The sequence below is a fragment of the Halichoerus grypus genome, chromosome 3, assembly GCF_964656455.1.
Source record: "Halichoerus grypus chromosome 3, mHalGry1.hap1.1, whole genome shotgun sequence".
NCBI classification, from domain to species: Eukaryota; Metazoa; Chordata; class Mammalia; order Carnivora; family Phocidae; genus Halichoerus; species Halichoerus grypus.
The window spans coordinates 84,162,903-84,178,000 of record NC_135714.1 but is presented as its reverse complement, the minus strand read 5'-3'; the positions used below and the strand labels follow the sequence as shown (position 1 = coordinate 84,178,000).

General features: G+C 36.2%; 1 protein-coding gene across 2 annotated transcripts in view; it reads left to right on the top strand.

Moving 5' to 3' along the window:
* The window catches only part of CENPE (centromere protein E), an 82,471-nt gene that overhangs the window by 55,715 nt on the left and 11,658 nt on the right, over window positions 1–15,098 (top strand). For both annotated transcript variants that reach the window (XM_078069036.1, XM_078069035.1), the window contains 6 exons: window positions 1,516–1,620; window positions 3,891–4,109; window positions 6,049–6,246; window positions 6,957–7,160; window positions 10,532–10,750; window positions 12,754–12,939. In XM_078069036.1, the coding sequence (XP_077925162.1) occupies window positions 1,516–1,620; window positions 3,891–4,109; window positions 6,049–6,246; window positions 6,957–7,160; window positions 10,532–10,750; window positions 12,754–12,939 (1,131 nt within the window). The remainder of the gene's footprint in view (window positions 1–1,515; window positions 1,621–3,890; window positions 4,110–6,048; window positions 6,247–6,956; window positions 7,161–10,531; window positions 10,751–12,753; window positions 12,940–15,098) is intronic.

Genomic DNA, 15,098 nt, shown 5'->3' with positions numbered 1-15,098 from the left:
GTCAATAAAACTCATAAAAATATAAACAAAATGGAACAATTGAAGCAGCAATTTGAGGCCCAAAATTTATCTATGCAAACTGTGGAAATGGATAACTTACACTTGACTAAGAAACTTCATAAAAGCCTCGAAGAAATAAGAATTTTAGCTAAAGAAAGAGATGAGCTAAGAAAGATAAAAGAGTCTCTCAAAATGGAAAGAGACCAATTCAGGGAAACCTTAAGAGAAATGATAGCTAGAGTGAGTTCAGAATCTTCCCTTATTTAGTAACTGTCTATAAGAATCAAGCTTTTTTGGAAAGGGGAATAATTTGGTTTTGTTGTTGTTGTGGGGTTTTTGGGTTTGCTTGGTTTCTTTTGTTTTGGGGGGAGGGGGTTTGTGGGGTTTTTTTTTTTTTCTCTTTTTCTTCTTGGAAATTTCTACAAACAGTAAAGGATGATGGGAAAAGTATTACTATAATTTTTCACACAAATAGAAGATACAGTTTTAAAAGAAGCCAAAATATTTTTCAGAAAATAACATTTTAATTATTTATTTTTAAGAAAAGATTTGTTACATAAAGCAGACCATTTTCTTTCATGTAATTTTTAAAAGGCTTTTTTAAACCAGGAAATGGCATTATCCTCGTAGAAAAACATTTGAAGGACTAGATTTCTCTGTGTCCCCATGACAGAGTTTTAGGCCTGCTCTCTTCTCAGCGGCCAGACACACAGGGGAAGGAACTTCAGCCAGTGTGACTGTATTTACATGTTCAGAATCACGTCTTAAAAAACTAGTTGAACCCTCTAGAAAATAACATAAAATTCAGACAAGAAATTCTATAAAATCTAGAAAAATCTTTTTTTTATTCTCATAATTCAACAAGAGTAGAAGACTGAATCATTTGCAGTATCAATAGAAACATGTACACTTGGGAACCATCCTTATGTGGACCCTAATGAAATTCATAAAGAAATTTAATTCATTCAACAAATATTTATTAGTCATTCTTCTAAGTACTGTAGTGAATAAATGGGAGAAAACGTTTTGTTTTATACTTCTAATCAAAAGTACAAAATGTAACAGGATACACATTTTGTGTTCCAAGGTGCTGGGAAGAGTATGAATAGAGATATTTCAGGTGGTTTTGCTAGTGTACTATTTGGCAGCAATTCAGAGACTAATTCTGACTCGGAAACTTAGAATCGTAAGAATCAGATGTAAATCTAATATCTAGTTTTAAACTCTGACGGTTATAGGAATAAATCCCATCTCAAAAAATATGTGGTTCTTCCACATTTTTTCTCAATGAGTTGAGGCCAAAAATGTTCTTCCACATTTTTTCTCAATGAGTTGAGGCCATACTTAATGGTACTGTTAATCATTTTCTGGCCATTTTTAACTTCGTTTTTGAGTTACAAGCTTATAATTCCATTATTGAAATGATGTGAAAAAATGTAATTGGAAAAGCGTATAGACATTATATGTGAATGTAGTTATAGTTGAAGCCTTGTTTATTTCTTTGTACCAACATAGGACCAACAGAACCATAAAGAGGTAGTAAAATATGAAAAACAGTCACAATGTAATGAAAGACACCACCTCACAGAAAGCCTGAGAGAAAAGTGCTCTAGGATAAAAGTAAGTGCCCTATGTTAAAATTACAAATGAATATTGGTACTCCTCCAAAGGCCTAAATGGAATCCAAGGAATGTCTGTGGAATGAATAAATAGATAATGCTCAATGTTTTTTTAAATTTTATTAATCTAGTATAGATGTGCATGTGTATGCATATGTACATACATAAACACACAAAACAGTGGGGGGGGTTGTGATTTTAAGGCCCCACTGGAAAGGTGGGATTTGGGTAAATACCTGAAAGACGTAAAGGATTAAGCCATATAGCTGGCTGGGGGAAGAACAGGATGAGAAGAAAAAATAGCGAGTACAAAGCTCCTGAGGCAGAAGACTGCCTGGTGGGTTCCAGGAGCATCAAGAAGGGGGAAAGCTAATAAGAAATCAGGTCAGAGAGCTCATAGGGAAGACGCAAGCTGTGGGGCCTTAAAAGATCTTTGGGTTTTAGTCTGAGTGAAATGGAGATCTATTGGAGGGTTTTGACCATGAGAGAGACGTGATCTGACTTACATTTTAAAGGGATGACTCTGATTGTTGTGTTGAAAATGGACAGAGTGGAAGCAGGAAGAACATTTGAGAGACTAAGTTCAATAATCCAGGCCAAGATGATGGTGGCTCAGCCTAAAGAAGTATCAGTGGAAGCAGTGGGAAATATTTGGATTCTGAATATATGCTGAGGGAAAAGGCCAGCTGCTCTCCAAATGCAAGATCCCTAAAGACTTTTTGTGTGTGTTTTTATGTCACTTAGCACATTCCTATCAGAATATGTTTTAAAAGTACAAATGAGTGACTACACAGTGCTGTTCCATATCATAATGTGATTCATACTAAGACCAAAGGCAAGAATCCCCTTTCCAACATCCCAGATGAATGAACAGCTAGCTTTTCCTTAAGTTATTAAAAAGGAAGCTCATTATTGTCAGCAGCCCCTTGTTCTACTCTTTAGCACCCTGAATTAAACGTGTTATTTCTTATATGACTAGCAATTTGAACTACTGTGTTCCTCCACCTGTACTCTGACCGGTGTGTCCCCTGTGTGGCCTCTAGTCGTTTGAGCTCAGAGGCCAGGCTTATTGAGTGTCTGCCAAATGCACTAATATACCGGATGCTTTGCCTCATGTGATATTCCTTATTGCCCCATTTACAAATGAGGCTTGAAGAGGAAGTTCAATAGGTGCCCAAGGTCACATGGCTGGTAGAATCAGGATTTGAAATCGAGTATAAGTTTAAAACTTGTATATGGAAACATTTTTACAAATATAATTTTATTTCCCTTAAGCCATAATGTCTGTATATATTTTACAGATTACATAGATAGAGATATACTATAATATTTACTTTCCCCTAGAAAACTTTGTGGCAATTATCACAGTCTTCATTGTGTAGTTGGGAAAATGGCTCAATGATTTCCCTAGTCAGGAAGTAGCAGAGATAGAACCTGAACTCTAACTCTGATAAAAAGTTAGAAAACTCAGATTCTAGGCAGATAAATAGAAATGTGTAAAGAGGCTTCACCAAGCTGGCAGATAGCTAGCTTGATTCTTCGTCACTTGTTTGACCTGCAAACTCACATTGCCTACTGTAAACATGAGCCAGCATTCAGTCTTGAACTATAACACGTACTAGATTGAATTCCCTCATATTTATCCTCACTCTTTGTAGATGGTCATTTAATTCATGAATGCTCAGAAAAGTAAAAGAAAATGTATCAAAATGATAACCGTGGTTGTTTCTGGTTTTCTTTGTTACATTTGTTTAAATTTTTAAAATTTTCACAGTAATTAAATATTATTTCTATAATCCAGAATCAACAATAAGAGTTTCCTTTTTTTAAAAACATAAAGGTCTTAATTTGTTTCTGTAATACAGAAAATGTTAAAGCATAAATTTGGTTACAATTTTAGGGCAAGGATCATAGGGAAAGAGAGGAAAAAATGAAAGAAGATGAAACCAGAGAGGGAGACAAACCATAAGAGACTCTTAATGATAGGAAACAAACTGAGGGTTGCTGGAGGGGAGGGGGTGGAAGGATGGGGTAACTGGATGATGGACATTGGAGAAGGTATGTGTTGTAATGAGCACTGGGTATTATATAAGACTGATGAATCACAGACCTGTACCCCTGAAACAAATAATACATTATATGTTAATTAATTGAATTTACATTTAAAAGTAAAATAAATTTAAAAATTAAAAGAAAAAATTCTAGGTCAAGGACTATTTGTTGTTAAATCAGGATGAATTGTTAAACTGAATGATTTCTAATTTTCCTTAGGAGCTTCTGAAGAGATACTCAGAGATGTATAATCATTATGAGTGCTTAAATAGACTATCCCTTGACTTGGAGAAAGAAGTTGAAACCCAAAAAGACCTTTCAGTTAGAGTAAAAGCAAACCTCTCACTTCCATATCCACAAATCAAACAAATTCAAAAACTTCTCACTGCAAACCAAAGATGTTCAATGGAATTCCACAGAGTCATGAAGAAACTTCAGGTACTACCTTTTTTAGTAATATCTTTGTAAATATTGCTATAAATTTTAGTTTTAACATCAGTGCATTTAAGTCCTACTTTGGGAGTTGGCATATTTGCTATTTAGTATATTTACTGCTGAATTAAAGATCATGTGCATCTCAGAATAGTATGTGCAGGATCCACTGTGCCTCTAGGACCTGTTCATTCAACAAAACTTGAGCTCTGCCTGTGAGCCTAGATACCATCATGGTGCTTGAGAGACAGATAGGAATAATATCTCAGAAATCTCCTAGTCTAGCACATGAGGCAAACATATAAGCAGCTAGTAAGTGTAGTGACAGAAGCACATGCAGGTTGTATGACAAACGAGATAAAGAATTACAGAAAATGGGATCACAGTAGAAGCTGGACTCAAGCAATAATGCTCAGAGTTCATTTTGCAGTTGATGGGGAGCCACGGGGATGTTATTTTTAAGTGGTAGCAGTAGCATGATCAGATTACCATTTTAGCTACTTCACTGTAGAAAAGCGATGAGTTTGTGGCAGAGAGAAGAGACAAGAGGCAGTTATAGTGGTCCAGATTAGATATTACAGGTGACCGTACTACTAGAAAAGGATTCATAGGCATGGGAGGATAAAAGAAATTAAATATTCAGCAGCTTAAAATAGTAGGTTCATGTGACTGATAGTGAGAGTAGGAGGGAGATGCTTAGATTGAGTGCCAGAATTTGGGCATAGCCAGGTTTGTGGAGAGTGGTATCGTTAACTGACAAAAAAGAAAGAGGAGCAAGGCAGGCAAGGCAGGAGAAGCGATCAGGAGTTTAGTTTGAGATGTTTTGAGGTAGAAATACCCATGATGGAGCATTCAAGAAGAAAAACAAGTAGGCACTTATATGAGTCTGGCGTTTGTCTGGAGACAAGTCAGGACTAAAGATAAAGGTTTGGAATTCATCAGCATATACATGCTAGATAATACATGTGTGAGTAAGGTCACCCAGAAAGCATAATAGAAAAATAAGAGCCTTAGGATCAGATAAGAACTCTGGAAAAGATAAATTTTCAAGAGGCCGTAGCAGAAAAGAGCAACAAATGGGTTTGAGGTTGGAAATGGCAAAGAGACAGGAGAAAATCAAGCAAAAGTGCTATTGCTCAAGTCAGTGGAGGACAGCATGTCAAAGATGAAATGGTCAAGAGTGGCAGATACTTCAGACAGCCAGAATATGAATTGAAGAGATGCCCTCAATTTGTTGATAATAGAGCTTATTGTTGACCTTTGTCAGAGCAGTTTTAATTGAGTGGTTAGGGAAGAGCCAGATTATAAGAGGTTAAGGAGTGGTGGGAGATTGAGGAAGTAGGGAGTTGGTGTCTGTCTTTTCTAGGTAGATTGCCTCTCAGGCCCTGATATTCTTCCTGGCAATCAGATATCCAGAATTTATCCAGGGGGTCCATGGAACATATGGCATTCAAATTATTGTCACCTTGATGCCAAACATCTAACTACATGTGAGAAGTAAATCTTGAGGCTGCTATACCCACATTGGTTACCCAACGAAGGTAGGCAGGAGAGGGATGTTGAAAATGAAGCTCAGGCGTCTAGCTGGGATACCTGCATGATTGGTGACACAGTTAACCAAAAAGTGAGCAGAAGAGAAAGGTGAGTTTATAGGGAAAGAGATTATGTTCCATTTTAACAGTGAATCAGAGGTAATTGTAGGACATCCATGAGGTGTAGCCAGTAGGGAATCCGAAATAAGGAACTTGAAGTCTGGAAGTTATTCTCCCAAGATACTGAGAGGAAAAAATTGGGGATAGAGAGAGGCTCTTTCCTTCTTCCTCACTTACCAGAGGATATAGATAAACAAGATATGCCATCCCACCTCTTTGTCTTGAGGGTTTAAAATTTCCTCTAAATGTGATAAAAGGTTCATTTCCCAATTTGTTTAATGTTTTTCTACAAGTACGTGTTAAGCCATGTTACAAAGATAAAGGAAGAACAACATGAATCCATCAATAAATTTGAAGTAGTTTTTATTGATGAAGTGGAAAAGCAAAATGAACTGCTAATCAAAATACAGCAGCTTCAACAAGATTATGATGTACCATCCAGAGAATTCACGGACCTCAAATTGAGCAAGAATATGGATCTACATATTGAGGTATAGTTTATTTTAAATGGTTTAATTAGATTTTAAGCCTTTTTCTTATATAGAATAGATACTTTTGCATGTGCTGAGAGCCATTTTCATTTTCCAGAAATTAAAAATAGGTTGCAGGGTGACCGCTGGCCAGATGTGAAGAGTGCCACGTAATGGACTAGCCAGCAGCTTTTCAGGACTCCACAGATACAGAAAAATAGATTTAGTCCCAATAAGTGGGAATTCATAGAACCCCAGAATAAGTTTCCGAATGCTTTCTAAAACGTCCTAGATCTGCAGCTGGGAGTCAGGAACAATGTTATTACAACAACTCCTCATGGAGTGTCTTGCTCTCACCCAGCAGTGTGAGACTGGCATCCAGTTCCCAACGTGCATGTAAGGCCTGGGTGCACAGAAAAGCTACAGGCAGCAGCACTGCGTATGTGTGATTAGTAGTCCCAGATAGTTTTGGTGGTTTTTAATTCTAACAGGCAGAATTTGTAGACATTCCTTACATAGCTTATACTGCCAGGTTTTTATTATTCAAATAACTAGAACAAAGTTTTGAATTAGAATTATATTTCTAATACAACTAAAATAAATTAGAATGTGTTTATTTCAAAATACTCAAAATATTAAGAATGAGAGTTCAGTAAGGTGTTTCCCCCTTATGTATGATATTTAGATAAAAACTCAATGTTCAGGCGATTGAATACTTATTTTTCAAACAGGAAATTCTCAAAGATCTTTCAGAAAATGACTTCCACTGCATAAAGACTGAATTTCAGCAAGTGCTAAGTAATAGGAAAGAAATGACCCAGTTTTTGGAAGAATGGTTGAATACTCATTTTGATATAGAAAATCTTAAAAATGGCATCCAGAAAGAAAATGATAAGATTTGTCAAGTGAATAACTTCTATAATAACAAAATAATTGTAAGTAGTGATTTTTGTGTGTGTGCTACCTCATTCTTCTTGTTGTTTGCTCTAATTTTTCTACCTTTTTCTTAAAAAAAGACTTAGAGCAACTTAATCTTAGATATGCGTCTTTGTTTGTATATACTTTATTTTTTTGTTTGAAAAAAATTGGGGGAAAAATTTGGGTAAAACATGTTCTTCCTCTAACATGTTATGTGTGCTTCCTTAAGATAATTAAAAATATTCACTTACACTTGTAAAGAAGATAAAATCTTGGGGTGTAATAATCAATTTCCCCTTAGGGAATCTTGAATGCTCTTTCCTTTCTCACTTCTCCCTGCTTCTGGAGGATTTGAGCCTTTCCCCCAAGTAGCCTCAGACAGAGTGAGACGAGCCTGTGAGGGCTACAGGCAGCAGCTGTGGCCATGCCATACACAAGCCTGTCCAGCGACTTCACTGAGATGTGCTTTTCTTCTTGGTGGTATCACTGCTTATGCACCCATCCTTCAACTCTGAGGTTCAGAGATGTGGTGTATAGCATTGTTCCCAAAGTGACTGGCTCCAGTGTACAGATTCACAAGAAGCAACATGGCTTAAGACAAGCTTGTTAATTTGTTTTACTTTCCACTGATCAGAATATTCATTCTGCTCTCTGAAGTAATCCCTGTCTCCTATACCTAGTAAAATATACAGTAGTCAGAAAGTTGCTTGTTGTATATGCAGCTGGAGCAAAGGGAGCTAGATTAATATTAGAGCTTCTAGTAAACATCAGGACAGTATGGTACTGGCACAAAAACAGACACATAGATCAATGGAACAGAATAGAGAGCCCAGAAATGGACCCTCAACTCTATGGTCAACTAATCTTCGACAAAGCAGGAAAGAATGTCCAGTGGAAAAAAAGACAGTCTGTTCAACAAATGGTGTTGGGAAATTTGGACAGCCACATGCAAAAGAATGAAACTGAACCATTTCCTTATACCACACACAAAATAGACTCAAAATGGATGCAAGACCTAAATGTGAGACAGGAGTCCATCAATATCCTTGAGGAGAACACAGGCAGCAACCTCTTCGATCTCAGCCGCAGCAACTTCTTCCTAGAAACATTGCCAAAGGCAAGGGAAGCAAGGACAAAAATGAACTATTGGGACTTCATCAAGATAAAAAGCTTTTGCACAGCAAAGGAAACAGTCAACAAAACCAAAAGACAACTGACAGAATGGGAGAAGATATTTGCAATTTGCAAATGACATATCAGATAAAGGGCAAGTATCCAAAATCTATAAAGAACTTATCAAATTCAACATCCAAAGAACAACTAATCCAATCAAGAAATGGGCAGAAGACATGAACAGACATTTCTGCAAAGAAGACATCCAAATGGCCAACAGACACATGAAAACATGCTCAACATCACTGGGCATCAGGGAAATCCAAATCAAAACCTCAATGAGATACCACCTCACACCAGTCAGAATGGCTAAAATTAACAAGTCAGGAAACGACAGATGTTGGTGGGGATGCGGAGAAAGGGGAACCCTTCTACACTGGTGATGCAAGCTGGTGCAGCCACTCTGGAAAATGCGAGCTAGTGCAGCCACTCTGGAAAACAGTATGGAGGTTCCTCAAAAAGTTGAAAATAGAGCTACCCTACGACCCAGCAATTGCACTACTGGGTATTTACCCCAAAGATACAAATGTAGTGATCCGAAGGGGCACATGCACCCCAATGTTTATAGCAGCAATGTCCACAATAGCCAAACTATGGAAAGAGCCTAGATGTCCATCAACAGATGAATGGATAAAGAAGATGTGGTATACACACACACACACACACACACACACACACACACACACACACACACTGGAATATTATGCAGCCATCAAAAATGAAATCTTGCCATTTGCAACGACATGGATGGAACTAGAGGGTATTATGCTAAGTGAAATAAGTCAATCAGAGAAAAACAAGTATCATATGATCTCACTGATATGAGGATTTTGAGAAACAAGACAGAGGATCATAGGGGAAGGGAGGGAAAAATGAAACAAGATGAAAACAGAGAGGGAGACAAACCATAAGAGACTCTAAATCTCAGGAAACAAACTGAGGGTTGCTGGAGTGGAGGGGGGTGGGAGGGATGGGGCGGCTGGGTGATGGACATTGGGGAGGATATATACTATGGGGAGCACTGTGAATTGTGTAAGACTTATGAATCACAGACCTGTACCCCTGAAACAAATAATACATTATATGTTAATTTAAAAAAAAGAGCTTCTAAAATTGGTTTCATATTTCATATGTTTGGGTAGGTCCTTTTTGACACTTTAATTTCATCTGAAAACTATACTTAAATCACACTGAAATATAGATAATATTTTTTAAAATATATTTTCCTGTGGATATTCCCATTTATTGAATACCTCAAGCTAGCAAAATAGTAAATGAGCTGCTTCAAAAAAAAAAAAAGTCCACAATCAACAGAGGAAAATCATAAAAACCAACATTTGAATAAGATAATCCCCATAAAATTCAGTGTTTTTCTTGTAATATTGAGGACCTACTTGTGAGTAGAAAGTAGGGATTTCTACTGTGTGGATGAGCAGAGATATATGGCTTCTTCCAGCACCTTGAAAATAGGAATTGATAACTTTATATGGTATGAGGTCAGTAGTGCAGAACCAAGGAGAGCCCAGAATGCCAGCAATAACATCCAAGTCTGATAGAAGTGCCTTAAAGATATAGGTAAAACCAATAAGGCATTAATGGTGAAAGCAAAAAGTACATCCCTTAAGAATTAGGAAGTAAAAAGATAATATGAATAATTTCAGAGTTAGCCTTCAGTGTAAAGGAGGGTAGTGATTGAGTGTTATTCCCTGCACAGAAATATAAGATTTTCAGATTAATTACCGAAAGTCAGTGAATTCTTTTCCCTATAAACACTGAGGTTTGAAATGAAACAGGAAAATAGATTGCTGTTAAGTTTACTGGATTTGCTCTGCCATTATGTGTCAGTTAATGTTTGTATATGACATTATAAATGTCATAACATACGTAGTGACTTTAACCTGCACAGTTCTGCAGATTTCCGCTTCGTATGTTAGCACTGATCCAATAAAGTGAGATTTATCATCTTGCAAATCAGTACAAATCCTCTCCAGTCCTTATTCTTCTTTTAGTCTCATCATCAACATCCAGCATCTTCTGAAATTTTAGGAACTGATGCCAACCACAAAGAATGTTCACATTCTTTTAAATTACTGTTCTAGGATGTTCTAAATAATGAATTTCAGCATATGCCTTGTCCTAGAATTCTAGTAGTTTTCATAGTATTATTCATATGTAATTCATTTTAGAGTTATAATGTTGTTTTACTATTCAATAGGCTATAATGAATGAATCTACAGAGTTTGAGGAAAGAAATGCTACCATAGCCAGAGAATGGGAACGTGACCTGAAATCAGTGAAAGAGAAAAATGAACAACTATTTAAAAACTACCAAACTTTGAAGATCTCCCTGACGTCTGGTATCCTTGTTGATTCTGCTACAGAAAACAGTAAGAACCTTCATGTTACATCAAGAGCCACAAAACTAACGACAGAGGTATGTGATTTCTTAGAAGATGTTTTTTAATTTGCAAATTGATCAGTTAAAGATGCATTTTATATAACATTTAGAGCAAAATTATAGTATCAAATGTATTAGAGAACGTGGACCATGTTTGTGTGTGTGATGGGCTTTTTTAAATTTAGTTCTACTGTGGCTATCACTCAAATAACTACAGAACTATATATATTATATGAGATCTTCCCTTTAAATTATAAAAGAGAAGTAACTCATAGCTTAATTTGATTAAGAGATACATATACTGTTTAAAGTGCTATTACTGTACATTATAAATTTCTTCAATCGTAACTTTTTATTGAACTATAATCTGTGTCTATCTATAGAACTAGCTTAGAGGGAAAGGGCAATTCAGCTTTTCTCTAATTATCATCAAAGTCTTTAATATTGGTTAATGTTATATCAAAATTAAAATGGAAGAGGCTAAAAATATAACAAATATCTTTATGCATATTAACCTGTATCCAAGAATTAATATGTTATTTGAATGATTCAGTTATTTTATTAACTAGCCTTACTTGGGAATTGTGAAGCAAATATGCTATTTTATTTTGTTAGCTCACAAAATGACTTAGTGAAGAACCCAAGAGTAAATTACAATTTACCATTTTTACCAAAATAAATACTTAAAACATCAACCACTAGTTTAATAATCAATTACCAATGGAAACTAGAAGATCACTAGTACAGTTTATTGATTTGCTAATCCCTACAGACCTCAATAGCTGGTGGAGACAAAAATAGCAGAAATACTAAACCCATCTACCGAAGCAATAAAGAAGCAGAAGGAAATTTCATCTTTAGTAATCCCAGGAAATACCCTATCAGATAATTATTGTATGCTCTTACTTTGGTAATTATGACAAATTAGAGTAGCATAGAACAGTTTGGTAATGATACAGAAATAGACAAATAGAGCAGTGGACCAGAGTAGAGTTCAGCAGTACACCCAAGGAGGAGAAATCAGTATTGGTAATGGTAACTGCCTACTTGGTGGGGAAAAGATGATTTACTTAATGTTTGATTCCAGACAACCAGCTAGCCACTGAGAAAAAATAAATCTGGGTTTCTACCTCACTCACTTAAACAAAAATAAATTCTGGATGGGGCCAAGAAGAAACAGACATTTTCTAGGAAAACCTGTATATGTGTGTGTGGGTGAATAATCTTATAAATATGGACAAATTCAGGTATTTAAATTCAGGTATTTTTTTACTTGCAAAAAACTGGAAATAACCTAGATGTTCATTAGTGGTTGATGGGTTAACTAATTTATAGTACCTCTAAGAAACAGGATGTATGTATCCATGAAAACAAAAAGGTGGAGAGATCTGTATGTGTTGATAATGGAAAGATCTGGAAAATATATTGCCAGGTTAAAAAAAAAAAAACTATATTCAGTATGTTCCTACTGTATGTATGACTGACTGTTTTTATAACTGTGTATTCACAAATGCTCAGATAGGCATAGAAAATTTCTGGAGGGATACACTTGAAAGAGTTTAGTAGTTGCTACAGGGTCAGCTGGGGTTCTGAGACAGGGAAACTTACTTACCCTTTATTATATGCCTTCGAATTTTTCCACATACCTGTATTTAAAAGCTAGGTAATAAAAGTAAAGGGAAAGATAGGTTATATGCATTACTTAAAGAGTCTGTTAACAAGTGTATTTCCTTTAAGTGGTGTTAATTTAAAATGTGAGTGCCTGTTTAATATGCTTAGCTAGCACCATACTAACCAGTAAATAAAATAACACTAAACCTTCTAATATAAGATTTGGGTCTTTTTTAATCCAAAAATCATCAGCTTCTAAATAAAGAAAATAACACATATGTAAATTAAGTGACATTTGGTTTCTCTTCTATCCTTTGTTAGTGCAATCTGAAACATTAATACCTATATATGATCATCTTTGTCTTACATGTATATACTGTGATTCTGCTTGCATGGCACACCTCATATATGTGTGCTTTTTCTAACAGAAAATTCAGGAGCTGGAAACTTCACTGCGTGAAGCCCAAGAAAGTGCTAAGCACAAGGAAAGCAAGATTATAAAGATGCAGAAAGAACTTGAGATGACTAATGACATAATAGCAAAACTTGAAGCACAAGTTAATGAATCAAATAAATGCCTTGAAAAAACAAAAGAAATGATCCAAGTACTTCAGGTAACTTAAAGAACTCATTTTATAATAAGAGGGTTTTTTTTTTCTTTTACTGTTGAATTTGGCAGATAATTTGGTTGGAACTCCGATCTTTTACTTGAACTTCCTGTTACTTATGTAACGTCTGAAGTTCAGTACTCAAGCTTAATAAAGCAAGTGGAAATTTAGAAATGAAATGCAAAAGTGTATTTTCATGTAAAATAATGATTATTTTCTATATTCCTAGAAAAATTATTTTTTAAAAGATATATAAATATTCTGTATAGTTTAAAATGTGTATTTTTCAGGAAAAAAGGCTTATGTAAATATTTGCTCTGTATTAGATAAGTACATTTTAAATTTCTTTTTTTTTATTTAATCCCATTATTGAGCCCCACCTGGTAGCCTCTGGGCTGAATCTGACCTGTTTACTTTGGGAAGAACAGTAATTTGTCTTTGACCTGAATGCCATTACACACATCACACCTTCATTCATCACATCCTTACCACTCCTTTTTGTCTTAGCTCCAGCCCTTCTCACACTTCTTTTGCTTGAGTCTGACCCTAATAGTCACTTAAGTTTTCTATCTCTTCATCTCAGTTAGAATTTGAAACAAGTCAAGAATGTCTGCTCCTTTCATCATTTTAACATTGTTCTAAAAGTTCTGGTTCATTTAATAAGACATGAAACAGAGAGGCAATAAAAAACAATCTCAATTTTGTTAAATGTAAAGCTAAAAACCAAGAAAATCAATTGTAAAGCTTTAGAATTTTTGAGAGTAATTATTTTATATATCGAATCACATTTTTATTTGATCAAGATAGATTTGTTGAGTATCTGGTATGTGATGGTCATTGCTCTAGATGTCATGTGTACAGCCATGGAAAGAAATAAATGCCCCTCCTTTCCTCCAAGGAGCTTACATTCTGGTTCAGGAAGAGAGAAAATAAGCAAGTATATATGTGTGTCAGATGGTAAAAAGTATGGTGGGAAAAAATTAAGCTAGACAAGGGTTGTGTGGGTACCTGGTGAAAGTGGGAGCATGAGGGAATCAGATATGATCTTATAAAGGGGAGCTGAGGAGAGCCACACCACTAAGATGACTTGGGGGAATGGGTGAGCTTTGTGGTAGGGGAAGGGCCTTCCAGGCAAAGGAAAGCACAAATAGTGTAGGTATGTTTAAGAAACAAGAAAGCCGTGTCTCCTGAGCAGAGTGAGCAAGGAGATAGAGTTGGGAAATAAGGTGAAAAGTAGCAGAGAGTCAACTCATAAAGGGTCTGACAGTCCATTATAACAACTGTGGTTTTTATTTTGAGTGAGATGTGAAGTCATCAGAGGATTTTGGCAAAAGGATAAAATGGTCCGATTTATTTTATTTAAAGGCTGCTCTTTGAAAATAGAATCCAGGAGGGTGTGTTTGTTAATGTGACATACCAACTGCTACAACAAAGGGCCCCAAACTGCAGCAACTCAAACAAGAGGGAGTAGCTCATATAAAAGTGTGAGTTCCAGGCTGGCAGGTGGCTCCGTTCCGCATGAGCGTGCAGAGGCTCACTGCCCTCCCATCCTGTTTCTCCACCACCCCCTCGGGTGCTGTTTTCATCTGCATGGTTAAAGCCAAGTTATAAACTGTCCAGGCCCAGGTTCCCAGGAAAGGGACAGATGGAGAAGCTAAAATCATCTTAAAATCTCTACTCTTAAAGACTCTGGCCCAGAAGTGGCGCACATCCCTTCCTCTCATATTTCTTGGAGTCAGAGATGATTCCGGAGTTTTGGGCTTGAACAACTAGAAGGATGGACTTGCCATTTATGGAGATGGGAAAGACTCTCAGAAGAGCAAGTTTTTGAAACCATGGGAGCTGAATCAAAACTAAGTTTTGGACATGTTGAATTTGAAATGGCTATTGGGGACCCCCATCTTGAGATATGACTGAAGCAGTTGTATGTATACATAAGTCTAAGAGAGATCTAGACTTAAGGTATAAATTTGGGGAATTGTCGGCCTATAAAAGTCATGAGACTGGATGAAGACATGAGCATAATGGGGAAGAGATAAGGAGTAACCAGAAGATACCAAGATGGAGCAGCCAGTAAGTTGGCGGGAAGGAGGTACAACATAGAGTGCAGACAGCGGTTACAATTTCTTCACAAAAGTGAAGAAAGTGTTTCAAGATAGGAAGTA